The following is an 18,563-nucleotide window of genomic DNA, read 5'->3' on the forward strand; positions in this document are numbered from 1 at the left end:
ATAGCCAATTCCAGCTTTCACTGAGTGATCAATGCCAGGTGAATAATGTGTATAAGGAGAACTATGATACATAAATTACTTCTAGTGCTTCTTATTCTGTCTCAGGTCTCTGGATAAAAAGCAATGATTTCTTACCTACTGATTCATTAGATCTGTTTCATGCTCATCATGTGACATAAACATTCATTTCCATTGCATTTCCCCCAGTTACAGTATGATCTCCATTGGATATACACTGTGGCTTACTGCCAGAGTCAGTCCAATAATCACCAAAACAAGTCTTACTAGCTCTACACTAAGGAAAATAGGAGTAGGTTTGAGGAAGAAAGCGAAAACTACAAATAGCAAAAAGCAAAGATGATCTTGCATGTTTTAAAAAAATGTGAAATTTAACTGGAGGCAGTGTATACTCTAGAGCACACTTTGTTTTAAGCCCAAGAATTTTTCAGAGGAGTTATTACGCTGCATCCAAAAAAGGAGCGCTTTTTCTCCTGCCGGGGCAGATCTGCAGGGAGGAGGCTCATTTCTGCATTGCTGGTCTGGCAGGCAGCAGAGCTCTATTCCTCTGATCAAGAGATCACTTTCATAACCACTTTTCTGAGGTCACAAATGAGTCTGCTGCAGTCACGCAACCCCTCGCCTACCAGAGCTTACTACAGCACAGGTTCACGGAAGCTCTTTAAAGAGCAGCTCATCCTTTCAGCGCTCACAGTTACAAGGCACACGTGTATTGTCATATGGGATTCCCCCCAAATATGTCGTAGGACTGTTTTACTTCAGTTTGATCAGGGAAGAAACATACAGCTTCAACTTTTATCTGGATGGAATGCTGTTGCCTGAGTAGAATTAAATAAAAACTGAAGCGAAACAGCTCTACAGTTCTTTTAAATGGTACTGGCACCTATTGCAAGTATTTAGTTAGCCTCTTCCTTTCTAGTGTGTTAAAGGTCCATGTTTGTCAAACAGGTGCTACTGTGTATTATGCTATTTGAGATACTTAAAAGTCATGATAAACAGTCAAACAAACATTAGATTCAATAAACAACAAATACAATTGCCCTGAATTAAACATTGCCCTGCCACACTGTGAGAAACACAATGATATGAAAATAGTAAATCAGGAAACAGGCTTATGAATTGACTCTGAAGGAATATTACGAAATTACAATAAATTCCAGTCAGAGCTTGTTCCCAGGTTAGAAGAGTCTACTTTATTTTAGCCAAGTATCCCACAAATTACCAATATAGTGATCTGTTGTATGGACATGCCTTGCAGGTGGTGGCTGGAATGACTTTGGGTGATAAGAGGGAGTGAGGAATTTAAAGAAAAAAGTTAAAAATATTTTTTCCTCTTATGGTAAGTCAATTTTACCCAATGAATGGGGGGTTTGGCCTATTTTCACAAGCAGTTAACGCTATGAAAGCAACCGTTGTTGCTTCATCATTAATTATTTGCACTAATTACCTGAAATAAAGTTTTCAAAAGCTTTTAAATTACTTTGAAACCTACAATAAAAAAAAAATTATGGTGGCTATATTGCTCATTGATATTTTGTGAGGATTAGTGTGCAGACACATTTCATTTAAAGGCAGCACAAACAGGCTTGCCCAAACCAGCTTTATAATCCAGCTTAAATAAAGTAACAATAGGAATGAGGGCACAGCACTAAGCCTGTTGAGGACTCACAGTGTGGGATGCAGTTTACACTGTCCTGCAAGTTCATTGCTATTATTAGGCACACTAAACAGGTGAAAGCTTGTTGAGGTGTGCCCATACATGCTACAGACAGTTTCAGGGATTCTGGAGATGCAGTCACAGGCTAAGTACCCTTGGCTCCATCCAAAACAAGGGCTTTTTACACTTACAGCTTGACCTTGGTCTGTATCTTCACCCAGCAGTGGCAGAGGCCCTCTCCCATCTGCATTGCGGTTTCTCATTGACAGAAATAACGTTCTAGCTCAGCTTTGATATGAAATCAATGACACCCCAAAACTGGCCTTATCTCTGCTCTAGGTCTGGCCTGTATTTAAGGAGAGGAATTAGGTTGGAAGCTGGACACAGAATTGTGACTTTACTGCTGGTGGACCTCACTGTCAGAGCCCGGTGCACTCACATCACAGAGGCAGGCTTAACCTCAAGTGCTGAGCATCACTGCAGCTTCTCAGCCCAGTCAAAATCTGGTGCAGGGGACGAGGCAGAGACATCAGCCTATAAAGGGAGGGGGTTGAGAGCCTCTAGAGTGACCTCTAACAGTACCAGTGCAGACAAAGCTACAGGCATTTTTGAAGATAAATCACACTTTCAAAGAGTTCTGAGACTCCTGAAGATGTTACCTTTAATCTTATGTTACTGATTTGTGCCCATTCATTTATCACTGCAACAACTTCCCATAGAAATGAAAAATATACAGGATCAACTCTTGCCTAAACTGACTTTTCCCTGTTTATGAACTTTGGCTGAAGCACAAGAAGCGTATCTAGAGAAAAACAGGACTGGATACTAATGCAAGTATTTAATTAACATGGAAATTTTTCCTTTCTATCTATGGAAAGAGATACGTGAGAATGCTGTTGAGCTACCTTACCTATACAAACAAATTACAATGTTCTGGAGACAGCTGGCAAAGAAATAATTGCTAACTGCAGGAATGACTTGATGTATGGGCCTTTGAGGGTAAACAGCTGCTAGAACACTGCTGCTCAGCTCTTTTCTGCATGCCAGTCTGGCCGCAGAGCTGGTACCTAAAAAGTCTTGCCTTTCTGAAAGTCCTGTTTATAACCCCTATTATATGAAAGCAAAATATCTCTAATTTTTTTTCAAGAATATGACATCTCCTACTCAAAGACAGTGTGGTCAATTGCTCCATTTTCTAAGGAGATGCAAGCAGGCAGCTAATACATGTGTCTAAGTCCCACTAGATCTGCAATTCTAGAGGAAGAACTAGTCAGTAATTTAATACAGTGAAATCAGGATAAACAATGACTTCTCATGTGCCAACTTCCAAATAATAACTGCAAGCTTTCCTCACTCCCTCCAAGCTCCTAATATCTTGCACCTGATAGTTGAAAGATCTGTACATATAAGAGAACATGCATCCAGTAATTTGGATTAGCTGCAAATCTGCCTATATGTTATTTTTTTTAGTCCTTTTGTGGAGGACTTTATTTAATCTGAAAAATATCCAGAGAAACATAATAGAGTTCACTGATACCTCAACTAATAATCCAAAATCAAACCATTTGAGATTAGTGTACCATAAATCATTTTCAATTAATAAATTGACTTTAAATAGCTACTAAGAGGTATTCTTTCATTACAAATAGGTTTAAGTACTGTGACAAATTGCAGTTATTAGACTCAAACCTAAGGCTTCCTGAGTAACTTGGTTATAAAAATTATAGCAAGCTTACTCACAAAATTGCTTCTACCCTCACCGTCCTCCTTCTGCCCCAACATATTGTACGTACTTGAAAATGGCCAGATTTTTCTGGAAGAGTAGGAAAAGAGTGTTTTGCTACTGCAATGTAAATTAAGTTCTAGCTTGTTCAGAACCACTGAAGGATGCCTGGAAATACGCCTGTACTAGGCAGACTGAGAAGGACAGCAAATCGTGCAGCTGCAGAAATTAGTTTAAAACCAATTGTTTAGTGGTTTAGTCACCAGCTATGGCTGAGCCTTGCACATGTGGTGGTTCATACAGCCTGTCCCAGCACAGCATGGCCTTTGCCTGGTGTGAACAAGGAGGGAAGGAGCTGGAGTACCTAATGATTGCGCTCCAGCCACAGCAACAGAGCCGGGAGTGGATGGAGTCAAGGCAGGATGGGAACGGGGCAGCAGGAACATTCTTCTGCCTGCTGCATTTTCCACTGGCCAGATGTTCTCCAGTTGACATGAGCTGCGAGCGGCTGCGTGCGCCACTCCCAGAGGGTGTTCTGACCCCTGGGAAGCACTAAAGAGGCCCAGGCCTGCCCAGCATTGAGGAGGCACAAAGGTATTTCAGAGCTCTGATCCTCTCCTCTCCCACTCGGCCCCAGTGCCAAGTTCAGCTGCGGCGCAGGAGCTCAGCTGTGGCGCAAGATTCATTTTGTGCATTAACCCGATGAGCTATGGTACCATCTGAGGCCAACATGCAGCTAATTGCTGTGAGAACTAAACTTTGAATTTCCTGACCTATTCAAAGTTTGAATTTCCCATTCACTCCACGCTCCCATACTAACAGATGGTATACAGGGTGTAGCTCCAAAACTTCCTGCATCAGAGCATATGCAAAGACAACAAGAGGAGATGAATTGCACACCCCTGGAAACCTGCCCTTTATTTGCAGAATGGTGAAATTCTAAATAAGCCAATTGACGTGCCCAAGCAGCCCCCATCTTCCACGCAGAGAGTGCTGGCTGAAACTCTTCCGCCCAAGCTATCCCTGCCATGTGGAGCTGGAAAAGCACTGGTTACAGGAGCTGACTCATCAGCTGACTAGCCCACAACCTCAGCCACAAAGGACCAAAAATGCTGGTGGTGGCATGAAGCGTGTGGGTGGGAGCAAGGAATAAGCAATCATCTGGCAGCCTAATGCAGAAGGGAGGGTTGACAACAAGCCATTATTTATTCCCCCCTCCCGCCCTAAGGCTCATCCCTCTGCTTCAGTGATTCTCATCATCTTGACGCTGTGGTAGGGCTCTTTGTAGGGGAGGGAATGAAAGGTACATCCCCTCCCTGTGGCCCATGCAATGAAAGCATCAGCAGGCTATCTGAGCTCACCACACCCAGATGTCTCAGGGCAAAAGGCCCTCATGGAGGAGAATGGAAAAGAGGTTTGCCTGGTCCTGCTTTCACCCAATAGCAGGCTAGAACAATGACTTGTTGCAAAAAAAAAAAAAAAAGGACATCATTGCTTTCCCACTAAAGTCAGTTAATGGAGAGGAGAGATGGAGATCCAGTTCTGGAACGGCAGACAGCAGATGTAACCAAGTGTTTTTAGGAGCTGAGCAAGGAATATAGAAAAAAAGGGAGAATGCTGTAGCAAAGATGGGAAAAGACAAGGGGCAAAAACCTATATGGAGAAAACAAGAAAATCTACAGAAGAGGAAGATGCAAAAGAGAAAATTTTACAAAGAAGTTCGGTGGATGAGAGAAGTTAGCTGCTAGAGAGAAAGAGGTGAAAGGGAAGTCACCAAGTTAAACAGCAAAAATAAAAAGAAAAAACAAGATCGGCAGATTTAATTAAAACTTAACATGAAAGTCCCCCAAAATTATTCATATGTATCACATTATCTCCAAATAAATCAAAGTTAACTTTTGAGTGTTCATTCCCTCCAGCAGCCTTCACCACTGCTAATCTGGCTATAATATGGTCAGTTGTTCCCCAATTTAACTAGCACAAAACATTCTCCAGCCAAATTATTGGTGTGGGGATGGTGTGACTTCCCACCTCCCAGGCTTTAACCTTTTCAATGGTATTTTTGTTATGACTCTGAAAAATACATTTAACTTCGGGCGATGTGTTTTCTGAAACACTGGGACAGATTTTGAAAGCCTGGCTTGTATTACTCCACTAATGCCAAGGTTAAGCAAAACATAATAAGGAATTAAGGACATGACCAGTTGTCTTTATGTTTCCTCCCCAACCAAACTTGTTGTTTTCTGAGAAGAGGCTTTTTACCCAAATTTTGCCTACAGTAGGTCTTTCCTGGCAAATTGCCTCAGTGGAAAGGAGATTAAGTTTCTCAATGTCCTCTTTTCTTGGAAACTTTCTGTTACATTTCCCAGTCTCCAGTACAGGCAGCTCAGGGCACAGGAATCTACAGCTTCAAAGTCTTCCCCAACATGTTTTTCACATGCTGTTGTATTGGCACTTGGCAAGAGTGATGAAGAGTCACAACACTGTAGTTTGCAGCTTTTCTCTGTCTGGAAAAACTGCACTAGTTGAACATAATCTTGAGAGAGTCAGAATACGGAATATCTGCTGAGGCTACGGTATCTAAAATAAGCAAGCCGACCCCTGTGTGGAGATTGAGACTTGACTTGACTAGACAAAGACAAGATAAATAAATTCCTCTTTTCCAAATGACCTCTTGGAACTCGGCGTCCCTGCACTAAGTGTTGCTGCAAGGGGCACATCTTCTGTCCAGAAACTGACCTCTCCTCCCGGCTCATGCTTACAAGGGTGACAATCTTAGCCACCCTACTGGTTTTTAAGGCACTATCAGCTGCTGCCATGATACTTTTAAGGTATGATGGCAAATCAACCTTCAAACTGACATTGTCTCTGCTTTCATAACCATAAGTTGGCAGCAACAAATGTAGGGTGCATCACTGTCCTGAAATGATATGGCACTAACTTACTGCCAGACTTATTAAAAATTTCTAAAGTGCTTGCTAGCATCAATAAAAATGAAGAATGTATGTTGCAATGTGCAATATCTTCAGACTCTCTGATGTGTTCCTGAGTATGTTTGGCTCAGAAGAAAGAGCTCTTCCCTTAGGGGGACATACATTAAACCCTACATTGCTAGGTGGTCCTGAAGAAGTGCTGAAAACCTCTATAACCCATTGTAATTTGAGAACATTCTGCACCTGGCATGACTGCACTTCTAAAAATTATTCATTTCAAATATTGCTAATTTCTTCTTACAAATATCACTTGCTGTGAGATGTACAGCCTTTTCCTATATGCTGTGGTGTAGATGCAGTGTAGAAAAAGCATGGAAGGAAGAAATACAATTTTATTTTTCTCCATGTACTGTTATGGTGCTTATAATAACATATTACAATATTCTCCACATAAATCCTTACATTCACCAGCTCAAGATACATTATTTAGGCTGAATTATTTATCCTCTCAAGAAATGCTTTCATAAAGCATTATTTATTGTGCCATTTTCCCATACAAGGTTTGTAAGGGGTCATTTGATGGCACAACATTGGTTTAATAAATTATTTGGAACAAAATATAGAATGTTTGTGACAGGTTTTCAATGACACTGATATACAACATAATACCAACATACAGAAGATAGCATTTTCTGCACAGATATTGAAATAGTCAGGGGAATAGATAAGATTACTATAAGGTGACGTTTTGCCTGTATACAATTGGTAAAGTGGTTATGAAGTTGTCAATGGACTAGAAAAAACCCCAAAACCTTAGAATTTGTTGTTTTTTGATTTTGATCTGATCTTTGCTTGTTTTCAGTCCTCTTAACCTCTTTCAGCTGTTTCCAATATGTAAATAGCCAATTTATATTGCAGGTTCAGAATAAATGGGAATAGTGGACATTTTCTTATTATAACAAATGTTTACTTCCTATGTACCTTCAACTTCATATATTCCATGCAGATATAAAGAGGAAATGCATTGAGGAGATTTCAATAGAATTTTAGGGACATGACAAGTTCATATGATACATACTTCAGCAAGACTGTTGCATAGAATCACACTTTCAAAAAAGTAATGATGAGCTTCTTTAAAAGAAGTCCTAAAGTCTGCTTGTAACTTCTCTTACTGAGCATCTAAGTTCACTGATATGAATTCTGCTTCTACTCAATGTCAAGATTTTAGAAAATTTGTCAGTTCTATTATCTAGAGTATTGAACCAAAAAGTGTAATGAAATTAAAACTGGACTTTTAAAGGGAAATCTGCTGTGCCTCTCCTAAACAACTTGCATTTCATTTCTTGGTGGGGAACTTTCAGAGCACTGACTAATATGTTACTGTTACCTTATAGAGAAGAGAATCATCTGTGTTAGTCACATGGGATTTTCTATTTAATGAAATAAAAAAGACACTAAAACAAACACAATTAAATGAAGACAAGTCCTTCAGAGTGATCCATTGAGCCAAACTGTAGGACAATCACATAGCCAAGTGAGGCAAGCTTTGCAGAAACCAGCCCCCTGCTCGTATTTTATATGGCTCAGGGGGGACCTTATCACTCTCCACAACCACCTGAGAGTGTAGCCAGGTGTGGGTCAGCCTCTCCTCCCAGGCAATCAGCAACACAATGAGAGGACACTCTTAAGCTGCACTTAGGGTGGTTCAGGTTGGGCATTAAGAACTTCTTCACTAAAGGATCATTAAGCATTGGAATGGCCTGCCCAGGGAAGTGGTGGAGTCACAGTCTCTGGAGGTGTTCAAGGAAAAAGTGGACAAGGTTCTTAGTGCCATGGTCTAGTTGACAAGGTGGTCATCAGTCAAAGGCTGGCCCTGATGATTTGGAGGTCTTTTCCAAACTAAATGATTCTGTGATTTTGTGATCCTCATTGTATCAGAGTTCTCTGCAGAGCTTTACTATGTGCTGTAGCCCTAAAGCAGGAAAGTGAGAAGTGAAGAGGACAATCTCCCACACTATTCACTAGCTGAAAACTATTTGTCTTCTTTGTCTTCAAAGTCCTATACAATTTCAATATGCCAAACTAAATTCCTTGTTCTGTTGGATAAGAGGTATTGTCTTTCCTTTATAACATATCTGTGTTTAAAATGAGAAACAAAATAAATCATTTTCTTGACAGTAAAGATACACGCTTCCTCTCAGAGATGGTAATCACTCATGAAGCTGAGAACAAGTGTAAACCAAGCCAAAGTTCATGCCTGGGGGAATGCTTTCCTTCCCATCCATTGTATAAGTGATAAGGACAAAACTATTGCTAGTGTCTTCTATAGTCACTGAAATTGCTAGCAAGTTCTGAAGCAAAAAGGCCATTTTTCTTTTTATGAAAACCAGTCTTGTTTCCATATCCAAGGAAAACATAGGTTACAGTGGAACTAAACTCCAAGTTGTTCCTCAGTCTCCAAGATCTAAACAGAATTTAACTCAAGAGAATTAGATCAATGAAAGTCCATTACTTATAGTCAGGATAATGGAATTTGAGCCATGCAGGGCTGTGAGAGAACTTCAACAGCTGGTACCAGGCTGGGCCAAGAAGGGCCTTAGCTGCAGATCAGGGATTAAGCAAGCACAGTGCACAAGCAAGATGAGCATCACTGAATGCAAAATACAGTGTGTATATCAGTCTCCTGGATTAGATGTACCCAGATTTTTCCTTGCCACTTGCATTTAAGACATTTATTTACACATCCTTGCCACATTCATTTACATCTATGCAACATGAGATGCACAGTGTGAGTTAAGCAAATTCACTGAGCACAGAAGCCTACCAAATCAAAATGGTTAAGAATGACTGAGCAAGCTGCAGAAAGGTGAAGACCCACACTCAATGGCTCACAGTATTTTGGGGACTTCCCCTAGCACTGGAGCAATGTAGAAGCTGTGGTTTGTGGGAACACCTATAAAATCAGGCATCGTGTGTGTGGCTGACCATGTTTCTGGTCCTGAGTGTACTTCTATTATTGGTACAAACAGTGGAACTCTCCCAGTGCCAAATGCTCTCAGGAGAAATCTAACAAAGATTCCCCTCATGTCACTTGTCATTTCCAGCTTATATACCACTTATGCAGAAGAACAGTTTTTCCAGTTTTTCCAGTTGCTCTATTGCTAAAAAGATGGTAAAATTAGAGAGCAGTAGAGAGTGGAAAATGTTTCTTTCATGAACAGTCCATTTTTGGCCAAAACACTCAAAATATTGGTGCGATTTGAATACACCAGTTCAACACAGCCACAGGAATAACCTTAGCTGTTACCCACTCTGACAATGAATGTTTATTTTCAGTACAAGCCATTGAATATGCTGTCCTAAGAAACCTAAACTACCAAAATGCTTACAATCTAATTAAGCTACAACTGTGGACTACAGCAATATTTTTAATATGCGTTCAAAAAAGAAAAGTCCTTATTTCTCTTCCAAGAAAAAAAATCACTCAGATATTCCATTTCAGAGGACAGGACTGGGAATGCTCTAACTCAGTAGAAAATATCTTTAAAAACCAAACTTCTTATTGTTAAAAACTCCAAATATATTGGGGGATTCTTGACTCAAGGTATAAGCTTCAACCCTAACTAATCAAAGGAACACAAACTGAATCCTTGATTTGTGTGTCAAAGTACAAGTTTCATTAAAAAAAGAAAAAGAAGTTTGAGGAAATTCTGAAAGCCTCTAATTATTTACATAATGCAAATCAATATATGAGTCATACCAAGAAAAAATCGGTGGGAATGAAGATATGGAATCAATGAGGTATAATTTCCTCCTTCTTGTTGTTGTTGGTTTAGGCATCTTATCCTGTTCTTATGAATCTTTCTTATAATATTTATTGCTATTTCAGATTTTTTATTATTTTATTTTTCCTATATCTGTTCTAAATATATCTCTCATAAAGGACCTGGAGAGAGTCCAGTGAAAGGATACAAAAATGATGGAGACTAGAGCACTTCTCCTATGAGGAAAAGCTGAGAGAGTGAGAGAGCTGGAACTGTTCAGCCTGGAGAAGGGAAAGCTCAGGGTGGATCTTATCAAAGTGTATAAATACCTAAAGGAAGGCTGGAAAGAACAGCAAGGTTCTTTTCAGAGGCGTCCAGTGACAGGATCAGAGTAAACGAGTACAAAGTCAAACACAGGAGGTTCTCTCTGAACATCAAGAAACACAATTTCACTGTCAGGGTGACCAAGCATTGGCTGAGGTTGCCCAAGGACACTGTGGACTCTCCATCCTTGAAGATACTCAAAAGCCATCTGGACATGGTCCTGGGAAACTGGTTCTCAGAGACCTTGCTTCACCAGGGGGCTTGGATCAGGTGACCTCCAGAGGTTCCTTGCATCTTCAATCCATCTCTGAATCTGTGATTCACTAAGACTATGATTTTAATTTTAAGGAAAAGCTTTAGGCTACTGAAACTGGCTTACAAATGAAAGATGAATTTTTCCCATGGAAATGGATCCAATATAGGTCATAACTGTAATAGTAAGCTCAACCATATGAACTTACTTTAAGGATCAGTTGAATCTTGTTGGGGAAAAATTTGCCATGCTTATGTAAAGTAAAATGTAAAAAAACATATTTATACCAAAGAAGCAGGATTTGTCATTCCAGGAAAAGAAAATTACTGAGATTTTGAAAAGAAAACTCAGGGAAAACAGAATTATTAGGAAGAGATGGTGGAGTAGAAAGAGATGCCTGAGAACCACAGTACATGCACTGCAGAGGAACCTTGGAACCTCAGACCAGGAGCTTTGGTTCAGGTAGGCAGCACTCCTACAGCACGGCTGAGTAGCATTACATTGCAGATTATGCACTAAAAGCAAGATCACTCTGTGCTTCTTTACCCATCTCAGGTTTTAAAACCTTAAATTTCTGTGTTGCTGAAGTGTCATGCATGTCACACCAGAAACAGGTCTGCAGTGGGGGCTGCAGCATCAAATATTCAATTATTACAAAAAATAATAGCCTAATTCCAGGTCTAAGGAATGAACCTGAGCAATCTCAGGCACAGTAGTATGCTTCTGACCTAGGAGAGTAACAGCCATGGACACTGTAGGAGGAGAACAAAGCTGGAACATGCTGCAAGTAATTGAGGATACTGAAAATCAGGCCAGCTGGGAGGAATCATTTGTTGTTTTCATCTTAAAAGGGATAAATTCAATTTCCATTAAAGATAAATGTTGATGGGAACTGGATCACACCAAGCACGTAGACGAGTAAAAGGAAATGACCCACTAACATAAATGCTAAATCAGAAGAAAGACAGAAACCACACAGTCAGTGTGTGCTACCATGTCAGAAAAGGGGAAAAATAAAAAGCCTTAAAAATTATATTTATATCTATGTATATATGTGTGTGTATATATGTATATAAGAGGTTTAATTGAAGGGGAGAAATGGGTTAGAAGGAGATAGGGCAGCTTGGTGAAAGTAACTGGGAAATGCTGGAATTAATGTTTCTCGTAGCAGCAGCAGCAATCCAAGCTACAGCTTTGAAGACAGAAGACCAACAGGAAGGAGACTTCAGTACACCTGGAAAAATCTCAGAGGGCACATATCTAAGGGAAATAGAAGCTGGATGTTTTTTCAGCAAATAAATATATAGGATATAAGTGTAAACTGCATCAGTGGCAGTGAAGAAAGAGAAATGTAAGAAAAGACCACCTAAACAAAATCTTGAGTTCTTCAGTGGCTGGAAGCTCACAGAAAATCTCTTTTAAAAATGAATAAGATAAAGGACAAATGTATAAGAAGGGAAAGAATAAGGCCAATGTATAGTATCAGATGTAGCAAGGAAGGGAAGGTTATAAAAATCACGCTGGAAGCCCTTTAACCATACAGGTTGGGAAAATAGATTTCTGCTACTCAGCGGAAGGGGAGCTATAGACAACGAAAGCAAAAAAGTTTAGTGTTTATTACCTCTTTTTACTTCCATCTGCTAGGATCACCTCCATGGCTGTAAAAGCTGAGGTACCACAAGAAATGGAAACAATTTTATTTTTTTACAGAAGGGGGTCTTAAACTGAAGCAGGACACTTCCATCTTGGATTTTAGGGATTGCAAAGGAAGGTATTAAATCAGCCATGTTGCAGATTTGCAAAAATATTAGACAATGACCCTCAGGTTAAGGCATAGCTTATTCTTTACTCAGGAAGGTTCACTACAGGCTTGTTTCCTAAAATTTTTAATTCTGCATGAAAACAGATGAACTGACATTTTTAGACAAATTTCTCAAACTCTACTGTAATTCAGTTTACAATCCATATATAACTGTAGTCTAAGGCAGGTCAAACAACATGTCTCCATGCTTGACTGTCACTAATTTTGTAAGATCTGGACTGCAGTTTAAATATAAAACTTACAGAAACTTTTAAGATATTTGTTCACAGAGTTCATCTGTGACTCTCTACAGTCCATATTTAGTCATCCATAAATCTATCAGGATTTTTAGCTTTCAAAATCAAATGAAGTCTGGAAGTAAATAAATACAGAGAAGGCACTGAAGTCTGCAATAAACACAGAGATTCAAAATAATACAGGAGGGAGATTTTTGTCAGGAAAGCACTGCTTTTGTGCTTGCATGCACATCTCTGGTTTTGACTATATATATGTGTGTGTGCAAAAAATGTCCAGATGGGCAAAATAACAAGCTATCAAATTAAATTATGCTTTAGAGAAATTATGTAGTAAAGGGTTTGAAATGAAAATGTTCGTCCATTTTGAGGTCTCTACATTTCCCATCTAAGACTATATTCAACATTATCTATCATTTATCAGAAATACTTATGGTTAAAAGGTCTAACATTACTTAATGAGATGTCAAAGGAAAGGTTTGAGTGGAATGTGAGTATTAATACACAGTTAGTTACACTAAGAACTAAAAGATGAGGAGCTATATAGCCCTAGTTGTAACTGTGTCGGTGTAAATTGTCATAGCTGGTTTCATTACAAGGACTGGGAAACATAAATTAGCTCTCCCTCAGAAAGGACCTGAGCTGTTAAAAGGACAAGGGGCTATTCTTCTAACATTTATTTACTAAATCATTACCTGTACTAGGAGGGAATAAGTTAAACAACCAGCAAAATGGGGCTGGTTTGGAAGTGGAGCAAGACCACCATTTCCCCACCAGTGGAAAAACTGAGGAATGAGAAGTACTAAAGGATGTGTTGTCAAGAGTGGTAAAGGAAGGCAGACTGCAATTAACCAAGATGGAACACGTCCAAGACAGAGGCCCAGCAAACTCAAGTGGTCACAGACACTGAGTGCCTCTCCATGCTCACAGGAGCCCCACCCTAAGCAAGTCTTTGTCAGGGCCAAGTGACAGTCACAGTTTCCTGCAGCAGTTGATGTCTCTCAGCCATCAGCTAACCCTGGTTCAGACCCGGCTGCCTCATCCACGAGATCCGGTGAGGCTGGAAGGTTATTGCTGCAGGCCTTTTTGAAGTGCTTATCAGGAAAATGCAAAATGACTGAATGCCTCTACCTTGGGGGGAGCAGGGCTGTTAATAGAGCCTCTGCCAACTGATAACAGAGATATGGAGAATCTTAAATGAGTAGACAGCAAAAAGAAAACATTTCTAAGAATGAGGGAGGGAATTCACCACAATGACTTAAACTAAATCCTAGGAATATCTGTCTCAACAACCAGGTCTAAATTTTTGAAAGGAACCAGGCCTTTGCTTAAATCAGTCAAGTAAGATGAACTGGTCATATGCTTCAAGGTGCTAACCTCTAATGGTCACTAAAATGGGAATAAATGACTGATGGATGTTCTCCATGCACTAATACCCAATTCTCTGCACAACCATTTTCACACCCGAGGTCAATATGGTGAGGTTACTCCCTCCAATTGGCTATTGATCTTCATAACCACGTTTGTGCGGTGCACTGACTATGGCAGAGTAGCTACTAAAAGGACACCTAGTGGTAAGGAAATGAGTGTGCCCAGGAACCTCTGGCATTGCTGAAGGTGTGCCACTGCAACTGGCATGGGAATTGATGACCTGTTATGGGTGGAATTCACAATGTCACATATGAACTTAATGTGTCAAGTAACACTACTCTTCTTTTTTTTTTTTATGGTAAGCAATATTCTTAAAAGCATATTTTAAAAACCTGAAATTTAGGCTTAACTTCCTCAAAACTGAAAGAATAGGTTTTTTTAAAACAAATTATGCACAGTACTGTCTGTTGCAGTCTACAAAATTGAATGTATTGAATCTTCACTGTGTCCACTTCAGAAATATTGGATAGCAAACAGAACTCATTACAGATATGTTTTTTCTTGATATTCAAGTCAGATTTCATCCTGGGCATCATCATTCCTTGGTTCCTCCACTGTGCCACTCTACAATATCCTGAGTAATTCCTCCCCTTCTTGTCTTTTCCTCCTATGAAGAAACAGCTGGAGAATATAAATTGAGCTAACTTTAGTTTTTTGGGGGTTGTTTGTTTGTTTGTTGGGTTTTTTTCTTTCTTTTTTTTTGCCCATGCAACTTTATAGTCACTTCTTGCCTGTGTTTATTCCAAACCCTTTAATATGTACCAATGCCCTTATGACCAGGAGATGCCCACAACAGAAAGCTCCATTCCGGATGGAGTCATGCTGGTCTCATGCAGAGAGGGATTATAACTTTCCTGTGTAGTGACATGCTGCCTCTAGGCAAACAGACCAAAATCCACACTTAGCTTACTTGTTTATGTCAGCATACCGTATTACAGGCATGGAACAACTTGTTGACCACTGTACCTCTTTGGTTATTGTTTTTATGTTGTCTGTTCCAGGTTCATCTTTTCTATTGAACATCAGTTTCTTTGGATTAATTTTCCCTGAGTGAATTAGTACAGATTTACTAAGCCATTTTTCCAGATACGTTTTTTATCCAATTTTCTAACATCTCTGTATGCCACTGGTCTGTTCTCTGTCCTCAGAATGTTTATAAGCTCCCAGTTTAGTGTCATCCTTTGATTTAAAAAGCCACAAACAATCCATTTCTGCTCTTCTATCCTCTTTCATCACAACAAAAATTGAAACACTGGGATGAATACACTTGTTTGCTCTTTTAGGTGACTTGTACTAAGGTTTTTGCTCAAAAAAAACAAAACCAAACAAACAGATTCTGCCTTTTTTGTCCAGAATTACCAGTAAGTAGATTATGAGGGATACAGCAGATTCTGCCCTCACCCAAACATTTGCAACCATTCCTCACTCAGCTCAGTTTCCACAGCTCACCTCTCCTCCACTCCACCCTTCTGAAGCTCCAGCCTGTTCTCGTGTCTTAAAATGGCATGTAGTTTCCTTCCTTTACCATAAACAATGCTTTCTGTAACCTTAGTTTCGTGATGTAAACATTTAAAAATAAGAATGAAGGGAACACAAGCTATGTGTTCAATTAGGTAATTCGAGGATTAAATTAAATGTCTCAAAACATGGAACACTGAACATTTCAGCATAACACAGCCTGGCTTTACTTGTTTTCCTTTTATCTCATCCCTTTAAGAAAAGGAGACAATGGATCTTAGAAACTCTGGCAGAAGAGTAGCAAAGACAGCTGAAGAGATATTATTGCTTGTGAATGCAAGAGAAATGAAAGTCAGGTTTAGAGGAAGAGAACATAGCACTCAGGTATGTGTTTAAAGAGTAAGAGAGGCACTCTGTCAACTGCAGGATGCTGGAGGCTGGGCAGCACCTGCCACAGCTGACATGGGAGGCTCCTGCTATCAGTGGTATCACCATTTGTAATCTCATGTCAGCCTTGTAAAACGCCCTGCAGCCAGCCAAAGTCTCTTCAAGATGACATTTCTTTTATACTGAAATGCATTTTAAAAGCAAGAAGCCAACCAACAGATATTATTCTTTCATTAAATCCAAAAATAGGAAAAATTTTAATAAATTTAAATAAATAAATAAATAAATAAATAAATATATATATATATATATATATATATATATATATATATATATATATAAAGGATCATCATAAGGAGTAGAAATAATAAAGAGTAATAAAGGAAAAATAATGTCCATAAAAATACTTCTGTTTATCTCTGCAGTCCACCTATAAGTTTTAGTCAACTATTCTCCTTCATGCATGGGTTTTTTTTCCTTTTATTTGAAAATAACTCTAGAACTCTAGAGAGGATTTCCATTATTAAATCACTTGGATTTTGCTTTTGTGAACTCATTAGCAACAGAAGAAACTCAAAATATCTTCAAATTTGGAAGAATTCTTTTTATGTGCATCTCAAAACGCACATTTGGCTTTTCCTTTGTGGTGTGCCAGACAACTGTACAAACAAAGTGTAGCCTAGTACAGCTTTATTCAGCTCTTTAAACTTTGAATCTCTCTTGTCCTGAAAGACAGCGACCATTTTGGCTTTTCAAGTGAACCCATTTCCTCCTGGCATACAGCAAATATAGGTAATACAGTAGTTGCTCAACTTTCACATCATACTTAAACAGGAGTTTTGAACTTGAATTCAAACTGTAACAGGTATTATATTTGCCCCAAACTTCTTTCCCAGTTTAGTGATTTTACAGTTGTGGTTTCCCATTTCCATCAGCCTGCTGATGAAAGATGGACATTATCCCACTATTTGGTGAAAAACATGCAAACTACATAAGAGGAAATGAATGAATTTCCAATGCAACATCCCATGCACAAAATAAGTTCAATAATACATTTTTTTCCTCTTGTTTTATCAATATAATAGCATTTGTTACTTTTACTCAGGATTAGTACAAAGCAGCAATAAATTAGAGGGATACTTTTAATGAGGTGCTGAGATCGTAAGGAAACCTACCTTGAAAGAAACTTTTGACTCGGAGATAGCTGACACTGAGGCGCAGGACGGAAAGTTTGTCCAGCTTTGATACGATGTCAGGGGGAAAAGGAAGAAGGCTGGCCAGGTGGTCCAGCTCTGCATTCAGACGGTCTCTGTGTCTCTTCGAAGGATTTGATTTTTCATTCCCAACTGCAGGCCTTCTGTGGTGGAGAACACATTTTCAATTACCTGTTTTACTTCCAGAGGCTGAGATGCTCAATGTAATTAATTGATAACAGCAATACTTTGCTTAGTTTCTATGAAAATCTTTAAAGTCTCTGTCCTCTGACAAAACAAGCTTTACTGTTCTGCATCTGCCATGGTGCAAAGACACAGGCTTTATCTTCTCTTTTTGTTTCAGGCAAAAAGTGAAGAACTGGTATCTTTTACTCAGGACCTCTCGCCTTAGGGAAATGGGTACTATCTTCATGTTCTAGTCAATACCAGGAAAAACAATTTCTCATCTTTGTTGTACAAATCAGGGGCAGAACAGCAGGGGAAAATTACCTTGACTAATGCATGAACCCATTCAATACCCACTGTATTCATTCAAAGCATCTTAGTTCCCTCTATTTAATGACTCAGAGTTAACCTGTGAGCCAGGAGATAATTAAGAAAAGACTCTGTCTTTAGACATGAGTAAAAAGTATGCAAAGTAAGGTGAAGAGATATTCTTTCCTCAAGCTCAAAACTCCAGTGTACATTCTCACTATTACCTTCCTTCCTATATCAGTAATAACAAAGATAAGAATTTGGTTTCTTGAGAAGATTGATATTCCTCACAAAACATAGAGATGAAAGTTACTCAGCTTCCTAGGCGAAGCAAGTCCATCCCCATTTCGTGTTCCCCTTATGCAATGGACAGTACCAGAGAACCTAGAACAGCTGTTGTGGAAATTCGTTATGATGCTATACATAACAAGTGAGGAACCTCAGTTTTGGAATGTCCACTGATATTCCCAGAGAAGGTGTAAGATGCTCTCAAGAGGGAGTAAAGGAAAAAGCTGGTGCTTTTGCACACAGAAATGGGGACCTTATTTCCAGCATGACAGTGGGGGATGCTCAGTGCTGAAGCACAGACTTGTCCATTAAGCAAGAAGACCTGAGTGGGAGGCTGAGAAGGTCGTTCCTTTCAGCAGCCAGCTATTGCTGGACCCAGCAGTAGTCAAATGCATTACCCAGGGATGAGCTATGGGACACTGGAGCCACAAACTACATGGATACTCAAGGATGGGAAATGGCAAGTAAGTAGACTATAGTTGTGCTAGCAGTTTCTACTTTCACCTCACTGAATCCAAGAATCATGATCTCAAGTAGCTAGCTGACATTGGACAAGGAGAGTAAAAACTAATTATTTGTCACAC

General features: G+C 39.4%; 1 protein-coding gene across 1 annotated transcript in view; it reads right to left on the reverse strand.

Moving 5' to 3' along the window:
• Positions 1–18,563, reverse strand: part of AHRR (aryl hydrocarbon receptor repressor) — an 80,898-nt gene that overhangs the window by 37,489 nt on the left and 24,846 nt on the right. The window contains exon 3 of the mRNA XM_059486164.1: positions 17,179–17,360. Within this exon, the coding sequence (XP_059342147.1) occupies positions 17,179–17,360 (182 nt within the window). The remainder of the gene's footprint in view (positions 1–17,178; positions 17,361–18,563) is intronic.

The sequence above is a fragment of the Ammospiza nelsoni genome, chromosome 1, assembly GCF_027579445.1.
Source record: "Ammospiza nelsoni isolate bAmmNel1 chromosome 1, bAmmNel1.pri, whole genome shotgun sequence".
NCBI lineage: Eukaryota > Metazoa > Chordata > Aves > Passeriformes > Passerellidae > Ammospiza > Ammospiza nelsoni.